The 13598-nt window shown below is 47.9% G+C and overlaps 1 protein-coding gene across 1 annotated transcript; it reads left to right on the top strand.

The window, feature by feature from the left end:
• The first annotated feature begins 8606 nt into the window (after positions 1–8606).
• Positions 8607–13182, top strand: LOC137433113 (uncharacterized). The gene is made up of 4 exons (XM_078783950.1): positions 8607–8757; positions 8967–9483; positions 12577–12622; positions 12823–13182. The coding sequence occupies exons 1-4, from the start codon at positions 8607–8609 to the stop codon at positions 13096–13098; spliced, it is 990 nt and encodes a 329-aa protein (XP_078640076.1). The 3' UTR covers positions 13099–13182.
• The last annotated feature ends 416 nt before the right edge of the window (positions 13183–13598 follow it).

Here is a 13598-nt window from a genome sequence, read left to right as displayed (position 1 = left end):
CTTCATCGTGACATACGGAGCATGGTAGTCTATACACTTCTACCTGGACCTACGGTATTCCATTGTCTACCTCCACAAACGTAACAATATGCATAATATGTCACCAATAATATGTGTGCATAATATGTATAATATGTCACCAATAATATGTGTGTATAATATGCATAATATGTCACCTGTAATAATTATGTGTGTGTGTGTGTATAATATGTATAATATGTCACCTATAATATGTGTGTATAATATGCATAATATGTCACCTATAATGTGTGCGTGTGTATAATATGCGTAATATGTCACCTATAATATGTGTGTGTTGTTACGTGGTCCCCTCGGTGACTACCTGGTCTCGGTGACCCCCGGACCGTGAGAGGACCTTCGCCAGCAAGTAGTATTATATATATGCGCTTTCGCAACGCAATCCCTATGAATTCCACCCAAGAGAAACTGATGTGCAATGATATATTTCCAGGGTAAGGATATCATACGATTTCAATGATACAATCACGGATATTCCCCGAGCAATCAACAACAAACAACCATCAACAATTCCCAATCCACAATCAATTCCCTATATGATTAAGATGGCCATCTTATATATGTGTGTCCACTTCTGTACTCACGACCCCCTTTTGGTCTCTGCCCCTCACAATGTCTCTGGGCCCCTCCTGACCAAGATGCTGGTCGGCGTCGCCGCACTCGGGCGGTTGAACGAACCCCGGATGGACGTGTTTCCCCCGGGCAGGTATCGTACCAGGCACCGCGGCTGCAGCCCCTCGTGGCCACGCGAAGCGGGGATGGTAAAGCCAGCCAAAAGCCCCACGCCGCTTGCAAGGCGTGTTAGGCCCCAACGGGCGACCCGTACGCGTCTGTTTAGACGGTGCCGCGAACGGTGCCAGACGCGGGGTCGATGCACGGCCCCACGTCAACTTGACGTCTCCACCGGGTAGGTACACGTCCCGGTAACTCCTCTCGCCAGACGGGCTTCGGAACGCCGCTTTTCCACGCAGCGCAAGGTCGATCCCACCTCTCGTCGGAGCGGGGCGAGGAAGAAGAATACTCGTCGCTTTTCTTCCTCGTGTCTTCTTTTCTTCCGTTTCCGGTCACTTCCGTTTCCGGACACTTTTTCAGAAAGGCTCCTGACCCTCCAACCACAACAACCCTTAATCTACTCCACATGTATAAGCAAAGACCTGAATGGTAATTCACATACATTCACATAAATATGTAACACTCCCCCCCTTCAAGAAAGAAAGTTTGAACCCAGCGAAAACTTTCTTTGCCGGCCAATTTGGGAGAAACAAACCAGATAACTCAACCCCCCCCACATTATCAGTTCCCCCCGGGCACAGTTATCACTTAAAAATAAAGCAACCAAAATTTCACCCCAACCCCTCCAGATTACTCCCTCTGGACTAAGCACCAGCCACGACATTGTCCCTGCCAAATCAAACTCCATCTCATGACCCTCTGACTTTGACCGTCAGTTTCTTGTGAATGAAGGTTAAGGGGTTGATCAAAGATCCAAAGTTAAGCCACTCGATAGCACTTTTTCCGGGAGGCCAAGCCGAGTATTCACTACATGGATGCCTTGAGGAACGTGGAGTTCACGGTTAGTCCGTGCATGAAAGTTCACTACATGGACGCCTTTAGGAACGGCGTTCACGGTTAATCCGTGTAGGAATCTTGGCTCGGCGGCTCCGCCGCATTCAGTACTTCAACTTCTCAGAACTTCCCTAATAATTAGGGTGGGACCACTTGTCCCTGTAGTCCCATGAATGGCGGTCTCCTTCTCGGCCACTACTTTGACAATCCTTCCTTCGGGAGCGGCCGTAACTCAGGGAGCCTCCATAATAATATTGATTGCGGCCACCACCAAAACTACCGCCCAGTTGTCCTCTCCTGTAGACCTCTCGACGCCTACGAAATGCCTTCCCTACTGTTATGGTCCGACCCTCCAAATCCTTGCCATTCCAATTCTTCTCTGCCTCTCTGGCGTCTTTTGTGCTGGCAAACGTGACAAAGCCGAACCCTCTTGACTGTTGCGTTTCCCAGTCTCTTACCAACCGCACTTCCACCAGCGGCCCATATCTGTTGAAGACAGAGGTCAGAACTTCTTCCTCTGTTTTGAAGTTCAGTCCCCCTACAAATAACTTGGCACTTTTGTCGCCATCCCGAGCTGGTGTGGTGTTATTTTCCCTGCTGGGCTCTTTACCACCCCTCAGGTTACCATAAACTTGACCCCCGGCCAAATCATTCCCGATAACCACAGATACACCCTCTACAGGAAGCGTGGCTTGTAAACCGACGGTGACCGGTCCTGACACCAAATCGGACTCCAAATGGATGACATGAAGGGGAGCACTAACACCGCCCCCGATCCCCTGTAAACGAACACTATCCCCCGTTGCCGTCTCCTCGGACCATGGCAAAATGCCTTCAAGCATTAAAGATTGATGTGCCCCTGTGTCCCTCAATATCCTAACCGGTTTCCGGTTAGTCGAGGCTCCATCCCGTGACACAAACCCCTCTGAAATAAATGGTTGGTAACCCTTTTAATGGCGATTTCTCACAATGGCCATTGCATTTGGAGTCGTAATAGTCGGACTCCGCTCTGGGTCTTCCCTTTTCATGCGGTAACAACTGGACATCAAGTGTCCAGGTTTCTTGCAAAAAGCGCAAGTAGGCCCGGAGGAAAAACTCGTGGTCTGCCTCGGGCCCCCCGAACTATAAGTTTGTCTTGGGCCCGCATCCCTCTGATTTCGAACAGGTGGGGTATCATAGTTGTCCCCATAACCATCTCGAGGCCGCCGCCATGTATGGTCGTTCTCCGCACCTGCTGTTCCCCACCTCCCCTGCGGAGATCTAGGCGAGGAGTTAGGTTCGTGGACCCCTATTCGGTGGGTTAAGGCATAATCGTCTGCCATGGTGGCTGCGTCCCACAACTTTGGTACTTTCTTTTCCTGCAGGTACACTTTGATGTCCTCGTGGACACACTGCTGGAATTCCTCCACCAGGATCAAGTCACGCAATGTTTCGAAGTCTTTCCCGACTCCTTTTGACTCACACCACCGATCAAACATGTTTTCTTTCACTCTGGCAAACTCCACATGGGTCTCACTCTCCCTCTTCCTGGCATTCCTGAATTTTTGCCTGTAAGCTTCTGGAACCAACTCATAGGCTTTGAGGATGTGCTTCTTCAGTACCTCATAATCTGCACATTGGTCCATTGGTAGCGCCGAATAAATTTCCTGAGCTTTCCCCACCAGCACACTTTGTACGAGTATGGTCCAGGCCTCCTCCGGCCAGTTTAATTGTCGAGCCACTTTCTCAAAGTGTGGAAAAAATTTCGCGACTTCCTTTTCACTGAACGGTGGAACCAGCCTCACATGTCTGCCCACATCCCAGGTTTTCTGGTTAGGTGTCGACCCCGTCAGCAAGGGTGGTGCCTCTCCCCGTTCTCTCATTAACTCCAGCTCCTTGAATTTGATTTCTTGCTGAAGCTCCATGTCACGTTCCTTTAATTCCCTTTCCGCTTTTCTCTCCTCTGCTTCGAGGTCCCTTGCAGCTCTCCTCTCCTCTGCTTTTCTCCCTTCTAACCTTTCCTGGAGTTCTCGTTCCACTCTCCTTTCCTCTGCTTGTTTCTCTTCTCTCCTCTCTTCTGCTTTCCTTTCCTCTTCTGATCTTTCCTTTTCTGCTTTCCTTTCTTCTTCTGCTCTTTCCTTTTCTGCTTTCCTTTCTTCTTCTGCTCTTTCCTTTCCTGCTTTCCTTTCTTCTTCTGCTCTTTCCTTTTCTGCTTTCCTTTCTTCTTCTGCTCTTTCCTTTTCTGCTTTCCTTTCTTCTTCTTTGATCCGTTCCTGGCTCCGTAATTGCAACTCCAGTTTCCGGAGCTCAACATCTTCTGGTTCTTCGGGTAGCCACTCCCAGGCTAACTCGTCCCATGTTCCTAATCCCACCATAGATTGTATCACCGTGGCCTGCAACTCTGCCTTCCTCAAATTAGTTCGGACCTCCAAGTTAAAATGTTTGGCCAATTTCAAGAGGTCCGACTTTAGTAACGCTCGGAACTGTGCCTCACTCGGTGTTACCGCAAAGTTCTGTGCCACAAATGCCATGGTGACTATCGTTAACACCTGTTAACCTTCACCCAAGACTTTACCCCAATTTCCCCCCAAATTTTCCAATTAATACTTAATTAATAAATTTTAATTAATAAAAATATTATTTTATTATTTTATACAATTTTAGATCCCGGACGTAGACCCAATTGCGAAACCGCAAATCGTAATTTGGACGAGCCCCCAATTCTGTTACGTGGTCCCCTCGGTGACTACCTGGTCTCGGTGACCCCCGGACCGTGAGAGGACCTTCGCCAGCAAGTAGTATTATATATATGCGCTTTCGCAACGCAATCCCTATGAATTCCACCCAAGAGAAACTGATGTGCAATGATATATTTCCAGGGTAAGGATATCATACGATTTCAATGATACAATCACGGATATTCCCCGAGCAATCAACAACAAACAACCATCAACAATTCCCAATCCACAATCAATTCCCTATATGATTAAGATGGCCATCTTATATATGTGTGTCCACTTCTGTACTCACGACCCCCTTTTGGTCTCTGCCCCTCACAATGTCTCTGGGCCCCTCCTGACCAAGATGCTGGTCGGCGTCGCCGCACTCGGGCGGTTGAACGAACCCCGGATGGACGTGTTTCCCCCGGGCAGGTATCGTACCAGGCACCGCGGCTGCAGCCCCTCGTGGCCACGCGAAGCGGGGATGGTAAAGCCAGCCAAAAGCCCCACGCCGCTTGCAAGGCGTGTTAGGCCCCAACGGGCGACCCGTACGCGTCTGTTTAGACGGTGCCGCGAACGGTGCCAGACGCGGGGTCGATGCACGGCCCCACGTCAACTTGACGTCTCCACCGGGTAGGTACACGTCCCGGTAACTCCTCTCGCCAGACGGGCTTCGGAACGCCGCTTTTCCACGCAGCGCAAGGTCGATCCCACCTCTCGTCGGAGCGGGGCGAGGAAGAAGAATACTCGTCGCTTTTCTTCCTCGTGTCTTCTTTTCTTCCGTTTCCGGTCACTTCCGTTTCCGGACACTTTTTCAGAAGGGCTCCTGACCCTCCAACCACAACAACCCTTAATCTACTCCACATGTATAAGCAAAGACCTGAATGGTAATTCACATACATTCACATAAATATGTAACAGTGTGTATAATATGTGTCATATGTCACCTATAATATGTGTGTGTGTATAACATGTCACCAATAATATGTGTGTGTAATGTGCATAATATGTTAGCTATCATATATGTGTGTATAACACGCATAATATGTCACGTGTAATATGTGTGTGTGTATAATATGTATAATATGTCCCGTATAATATGTGTGTATAATATGTATAATATGTCCCGTATAATATGTGTGTATAATATGTCCCATATAATGTGTGTATAATATGTATAATATGTCCCATATAATATGTGTGTGTATAATATGTCCCGTATAATATGTGTGTGTATAATATGTCCTGTATAATATGTGTGTGTATAATATGTCCTGTATAATATGTGTGTGTACAATATGTCCTGTATAATATGTGTGTGTATAATATGTATAATATGTCCCGTATAATGTGTGTATAATATGTCCTGTATAATATGTGTGTGTACAATATGTCCTGTATAATATGTGTGTGTATAATATGTATAATATGTCCCGTATAATATGTGTGTGTGTATAATATGCATATGTCCCGTATAATATGTGTGTGTATAATATGTCCCGTATAATATGTGTGTGTGTATAATATGCATAATATGTCCCGTATAATATGTGTGTGTATATGTATAATATGTCACCTATAATATGTGTGTGTATAATATGTCCCGTATAATATGTGTGTGTATAATATGTCCTGTATAATATGTGTGTGTAGCGGTTACCGCTGGGTATACACAATCGCCTTGCACCTGCCGAGGACGCGGCCAGGGAGCGATCACCATGCCTGGCTCGCCCAGGCCGCCCGGACAGGCCCAGACGCGCCTCTCCCGGGCATGCCCGGACTCGCCTTTCCCGGGCTCGCCCGAGCCGCCCGGGCACGCCCGGTCTCGTCTTTCCCGGACATTCCCAGACTCGCCTTTCCAGGGCTCGCCCAGGACGCCCGGGCACGCCCAGTCTCGCCTTTCCAGGGCTCGCCAAGGACGCCCGGGCATGCCCAGCCTCGCCTTTCCAGGGCTCGCCCAGGACGCCCGGACACGTCCAGACTCGCCTTTCCAGGGCTCGCCCAGAACGCCCGGGCACGCCCGGTCTCGCCTTTCCTGGGCAAACGCTCCGGCATGACGTGTTTGAGTGTGTATATATATTGCTGCCCGATAAACGGGCTTTTCAGAGTACCCGAGTTTGATTTGTGCAATAAAGCAACTCGGACGAATTCCCATCTTTTGTCGCATCAATCCGTTCGACTCGCGTTGGAGCATAGCTCCTTCACTGGTGACCTCGACGTGATGGACACGGCAGTTGCCCTTAAACTGCCTACCTTCTGGGAGGCTCACGCGGCGGTTTGGTTCGCCCAGGCGGACTCCCAGTTTGCCCTGCGAGGCATCACCGCCGACGACACCCACTTCCACCATGTGGTAGCGGCGCTCGGCTCCGCCACCGTGGCCCGCGCCCTGAGCCTCCTCCAGCACCCGCCAGCCGCTGACAAGTATGGCGCGATCAAGACGCTCCTCCTCGACGCATTCGCCCTCTTGCCGGCGGAACGCGCACGACGCCTGCTCGACCGCGCAGCACGCCGTCCATCAAGCGTTGGAACGCCTGGGCCGCGTTCTTCAGGCCAAACGGCATCCTCAAGAATTCGAACAGGCCGAACGGCGTGACGCCGAACGGCCGGGAACGGCCTGGCCGAATGGATGTCTCCGCCGACACGGCGGAGAGGTGGCGCGGTGTTGCCCCCGTGCCAACGTCCCGCCACGGTGGCCCCCAGTCCTACGTCCCCCCGGCGCTTCGCACAGCGGAGTACGTTTTTGTGCGTCATGACGCACACCGGGGGCCACTTCGGCCGCCGTACGACGGGCCCTTCCGGGTCCTGCGACGGGACGACAAGTCGTTCGTCATCGACATCGGCGGCAGGTCGGACCGGATTTTGGTGGACCGCCTCAAGCCGGCGCACGTGGACGTCGACCAACCACCACGGTTGGCCCTTCCTCCGCGGCGAGGCCGCCCCCTGTCCACGGTTCCCCCCGCTCGACCACCCACCACCACACTGGACCCCCCCCCCCCACGACCCTCCAGGGGTCGCTTCGGCCGGGTCATCAGGACCCCCCTTAAATTGACCCTGCCGGTGCAAGTCGATTCTGGAGGGGCGCGTGTTGCGGTTACCGCTGGGTATACACAATCGCCTTGCATCTGCCGAGGACGCGGCCAGGGAGCGATCACCATGCCGGGCTCGTCCAGGCCGCCCGGACAGGCCCAGACGCGCCTCTCCCGGGCATGCCCGGACTCGCCTTTCCCGGGCTCGCCCGAGCCGCCCGGGCACGCCCGGTCTCGTCTTTCCCGGGCATGCCCAGCCTCGCCTTTCCAGGGCTCGCCCAGGACGCCCGGACACGTCCAGACTCGCCTTTCCAGGGCTCGCCCAGGACGCCCGGGCACGCCCGGTCTCGCCTTTCCCGGGCAAACGCTCCGGCATGACGTGTTTGAGTGTGTATATATATTGCTGCCCGATAAACGGGCTTTTCAGAGTACCCGAGTTTGATTTGTGCAATAAAGCAACTCGGACGAATTCCCGTCTTTTGTCGCGTCAATCCGTTCGACTCGCGTTGGAGCACAGCTCCTTCATGTGTGTATAATATGTATAATATGTCCCGTATAATATGTGTGTGTTTTGGGCAGCACTCTTGACGCCTGGAGGGAGGGCCGAGGGGTACCAGACAAGAGATAACAGACACAGGGAGTCAATTGCACAGACGAGCGAATAGAGCGTTTGCTGCTGCTGAGCGATCCCTCTTGCTCGCCACTTCCATGTTTGCTTTTCTGCAAATTAGTCACGTGTCACGTCCATAAAGATGATATATTATCCCCACACCTCGACGATTGACCCGACTTGTATTGGTAATAATTTAATAACAATTCGGGAATTGCAATTGAATGAAGCAATTACTGCGTGAAGTTTGGAGAATAAGACGCGTCATCATTGTTATGTTCTGCGATGTAAGATGCAATTGTTTTTATTATCCATTGTCGTGATTATTAACGAAAGTCATATTATAACCTCCAAGCTACATTTTAAGATCAATCACAGCTAAAATGGTCTCATCCTCATCGCACAACTCGTGTTTATCGAGCGAATCATAAGCCTTGCGTCTCAAATGAATTTGCAAACAAAAGCAGACACGCGCGGACCCTTGTGCTAGAACAACGAACCAATGCGGAAGCTGCTTAGGGTGACGTCCTCGGCTTCACCAATCACCGGGCGGGCTCGCCATGTAGCTCCGCCCACACGCGAAGGCTGGCCATGGGGCAGCGTGCGCGCGCCCTCCGCAGAACGCCGGTCCGGTCGCGCGCACCACGTGCGCTTCCCCTCGTCAAGATGGCTTTGGAAGCAGCTTGCAACAACGACATGAAGGACACGAGCGCGCATTTAAAATCCTCTTACTGCATCGACAGCATTCTGGGAAGACGTACCTCATACAGTGAGCAGCAGAGCAATAGGAAGGACAAGATAAGCAGCAAATCGCAGGGTGAGATGTACAAATCACATTGTTAGTGTTATTATTGATTACAGATCGTATAAAATATACATTTTACGGCATGAAGTAAAACGTTTTTTATAGGCTTATAATCATGTACCTTTGTGAGACATGTAAAAGCGGCAATCCATTTTGACGTCATTTCTCTTTTACGTCATAGTCGATACGATCAACAGCTGTATGAATGTTCTCTCTCGCAGATACATCCGCGAACGAGCTACCCCAGGCGGAAATTCCCGCCAAAATATTCCCCACGTTCAACGGCGACATCCAAAGGGTGTTTTCGTCGCACGCTCTGGGCAGGTCAGGCGAGCGCCACGTCCAGGTGCCATGTCACCTGTCGGAGACGGACGCCGTGGACCAACGAGTCGGAAAAACGAACGCGAGTCACGGAAAGTCGTGCAAGACGAAGCCGATTCCGAAACGTCACGAAGCCCCGAACGAGGGAGCGCCCGGAGACGGTCTCGAAGGCCCTGGGGGCTCTCGGGGTCCCGAGGCTCCGCCCGACGGGCACGATGGCCCTCGGGGCGCCGGCGACTCGGAATGTCAGACGGCGACGAAGGACGAGCCGCACTCGCTGTCGGCGGGGAGCGACGGCGAGGAGAACAACGTGCTGAAGCGAAAGCAGCGACGTTACCGCACCACGTTCACCAGTTACCAGCTCGAGGAGTTGGAGAGAGCCTTCCAGAAAACCCACTACCCGGACGTGTTCACCAGGTGCGCTGATGACGTCACACGGCGGCGTTTCCGACCGTCGCTCGATTCGAGAGGGAATAATGATATAATTTACATTTACGACTCTCATGATTCGCTGGGAACACCTCGGGAAGCCGCGGAATGTGATACATTGCGATGTTGTTTCCATGGTTATAAATAAATATCCGATAGGTGATCACAATGGGAGTGTAAGACAGGTGAGGTGGAAGTGGCGTCGTTACAAACACCGATGGATCGATTGTATCTTTACACGGATCTTCTTTTATTCGCAACGATCGAGGCGAATGAGAGAACGAGAGATTAAGAACACTCGTCGGGGATCGCGCGCACGGTCCGTGTAAACGAGGGTAAATGTAGTGTGAGTGTAAATATAATGTGTGTGTAAATGTAAACACACGTAAACGATGGTAAATGTAGTGTGAGTGTAAATATAATGTGTGTGTAAATGTAAACACATGTAAACGATGGTAAATGTAGTGTGAGTGTAAATATAATGTGTGTGTAAATGTAAAACACGTGTAAATGTGATTGCAAAGGAGGGTAAATGTAGTGTGAGTGTAAATATAATGTGTGTGTAAATGTAAACACATGTAAACGATGGTAAATGTAGTGAGTGTAAATATAATGTGTGTAAATGTAAAATACGTGTAAATGTGATTGTAAAGGAGGGTAAATGTAGTGTGAGTGCAAATATAATGTGTGTGTAAATGTAAAACACGTGTAAATGTGATTGCAAAGGAGGGTAAATGTAGTGTGAGTGTAAATATAATGTGTGTGTAAATGTAAACACATGTAAATAAGGGTAAATGTAATGTGATTGTAAATATAATGTGTGTGTAAATGTAAACACATGTAAACGATGGTAAATGTAGTGCGAGTGTAAATATAATGTGTGTGTAAATGTAAAACACGTGTAAATGTGATTGCAAAGGAGGGTAAATGTAGTGTGAGTGCAAATATAATGTGTATGTAAATGTAAAACACGTGTAAATGTGATTGCAAAGGAGGGTAAATGTAGTGTGAGTGTAAATATAATGTGTGTGTAAATGTAAACACATGTAAACGATGGTAAATGTAGTGTGAGTGTAAATATAATGTGTGTGTAAATGTAAAACACGTGTAAATGTGATTGCAAAGGAGGGTAAATGTAGTGTGAGTGCAAATATAATGTGTGTGTAAATGTAAACACATGTAAACGATGGTAAATGTAGTGTGAGTGTAAATATAATGTGTGTGTAAATGTAAAACACGTGTAAATGTGATTGCAAAGGAGGGTAAATGTAGTGTGAGTGCAAATATAATGTGTGTGTAAATGTAAAACACGTGTAAATGTGATTGCAAAGGAGGGTAAATGTAGTGTGAGTGCAAATATAATGTGTGTGTAAATGTAAAACACGTGTAAATGTGATTGCAAAGGAGGGTAAATGTAGTGCGAGTGTAAATATAATGTGTGTGTAAATGTAAAACACGTGTAAATGTGATTGCAAAGGAGGGTAAATGTAGTGTGAGTGTAAATATAATGTGTGTGTAAATGTAAACACATGTAAACGATGGTAAATGTAGTGTGAGTGTAAATATAATGTGTGTGTAAATGTAAAACACGTGTAAATGTGATTGCAAAGGAGGGTAAATGTAGTGTGAGTGCAAATATAATGTGTGTGTAAATGTAAAACACGTGTAAATGTGATTGCAAAGGAGGGTAAATGTAGTGTGAGTGTAAATATAATGTGTGTGTAAATGTAAACACATGTAAACGATGGTAAATGTAGTGTGAGTGTAAATATAATGTGTGTGTAAATGTAAAACACGTGTAAATGTGATTGCAAAGGAGGGTAAATGTAGTGCGAGTGTAAATATAATGTGTGTGTAAATGTAAAACACGTGTAAATGTGATTGCAAAGGAGGGTAAATGTAGTGTGAGTGTAAATATAATGTGTGTGTAAATGTAAACACATGTAAACGATGGTAAATGTAGTGTGAGTGTAAATATGTGTGTAAATGTAAAACACGTGTAAATGTGATTGCAAAGGAGGGTAAATGTTGTGTGAGTGCAAATGTAAAACACGTGTAAAGGAGGGTAAATGTAATGTGATTGTAAAGGAGGGTAAATGTAACGTGAGTGTAAATGGGTACATGTAAAACATGTGTAAAGGAGGGTAAATGTAGTGTGAGTGTCAATAGAATGAATGTGTAAATGTAAACGTTTTAAAAAAGGGTAAATGTAATGTGATTGTAAATGTGTAAATGTAAAACATGTGTAAAGGAGGTCTAAAGTAATGTGAGTGTAAATCGAATGTGCATGTAAATGTGTAAATGTAAAACACGTGTAAACGAGGATAAATGTAATGTGAGTGTAAATGTGTAAATGTAAAACATGTGTAAAGGAGGTCTAAAGTAATGTGAGTGTAAATGTGTGAACATGTGTAAAGGAGAGTAAATGTAATGTGAGTGTAGATGTGTAAAGGATAATGTGCGTGTAAATATAATGTGTGTAAATATAAAACTCCAGCGTTTACACGCCATGTAAAACACATGTAAAGGAGTATAAACATAATGTGAGTGTAAATGTTTAAAAATTCAAACATGTGTAAAGGAGTGTAAACGTAATATGATTGTAAAAGAGGGTAAATGTCATGAGTGTAAATGTGTAAATGTAAAATACGTGTAAAGCAGTACATTTATTGTAAATGTAATGGGCATGTAAAGGAGGGTAAATGTAATTGTGTGTGTGTGTAAAGGAGGGTAAATGTAAAGCATGTGTAAATGAGTGTAAATGTAAAGTGTGTGTAAGTGAGTGTAAATGTAAAATGTGTGCAAGTGCATGTAAAGTGAGTGTAAATGATTGTAAATGTGGAGTGTTTGTAAAGTTGTGTAAATGTAAAATATGTGTAAGGGAGCATCATCATTGCATATCGATTAGGCTTTATGAAGTATCGAGAGAGAACTCCAGGTTATATGAATGGATTGGTGTTATATATATATATATTTATTTATATATATATATAAATATATGTCGTTTATGCTACGGCAAAGTTAGAGCAATGTCAATATGGTAAGAAATGTAAAGTTCATTTTGGCGCAATTCTCCCGCAGAGAGGAGCTCGCCATGAGGCTAGACCTGACGGAGGCCCGCGTGCAGGTGAGTCCACAGAATGCCACGGCAGGTCATGACGTATTTTCACCGTATTTTCACCTTTCGGCGTGTTTTGCGATTCGCGATCGCCGCGAGACAAGAGAGGTCGGTAGGGTCGGTTCGCGACACCTCAATGGAATGCTGTGTCATGCAGAGTAAACCGCGACGCGCATGCTGCGGGCCGTTTCAACGCCATGTATTCACAGGTGTGGTTCCAGAATCGCCGAGCCAAGTGGAGGAAGCGGGAGAAGGCCGGAGTGCCCGGTGCAGGAAACCCGTTTCCCACCGGGGGTCTCCTGCCGTACGTGGACAACCAGCTGCCGCAGTCCGCAGGTACCCTGGACTCAAGCTGGACGCTCGCCCTGCACCCCCCGCCGTTCCCACCCTCGCCTTTGGGGTTGTGTGGCTACCTGGGACTCGGAGTTCTGCGGCACCCCTTCATTGCGCCCTTCTTCGGAAGGTACAAACATCGACGGATGTGAGATCTTTTTGACAAATGCGCGCGTTTGTCCGTCCGCGCGGCCGCATGTCAGACGAACTAATGGATTACGATGGTTTCATCAGGATCTTTACGACCTTAAGCTCCGGAACTGCGATATTTAGACCGAGCCTTTCGTCGGAAGAGCCTTTCACAACCGCTCCGGGTGCCGAGCCGTCCGAGGCGGCGGACCGACGCGCCACCAGCATAGCGGCGCTGCGGCTCAAGGCCAGACAGCACGCGGTGCACGTTACTGATGTTAACGACAAAACTCGGATCCCACACGACCAGGAACGATTCCAGCACTCAACTGAACACACGCATCATGTATAATATTCCTTACAAATACACAACAATTGTCTGCTTTGTATTAGATGCTCGAGCGCTCGCTAGCGATGAACTACACCTTCCAGCAGTTTACAGGTATAGTCTGCAGGGTTGTTCCCAATTTACACGGTAGCATAACTTTATTGTACAGTTACCTTGTGTTTACATAATATTTTG

Source organism: Myxine glutinosa, chromosome 8 (assembly GCF_964187855.1).
Source record: "Myxine glutinosa chromosome 8, kmMyxGlut1.1, whole genome shotgun sequence".
Lineage (NCBI taxonomy): Eukaryota > Metazoa > Chordata > Myxini > Myxiniformes > Myxinidae > Myxine > Myxine glutinosa.
Note: the sequence above shows the minus strand (reverse complement) of the source record. Positions and strands in the feature narration are given on the sequence as shown.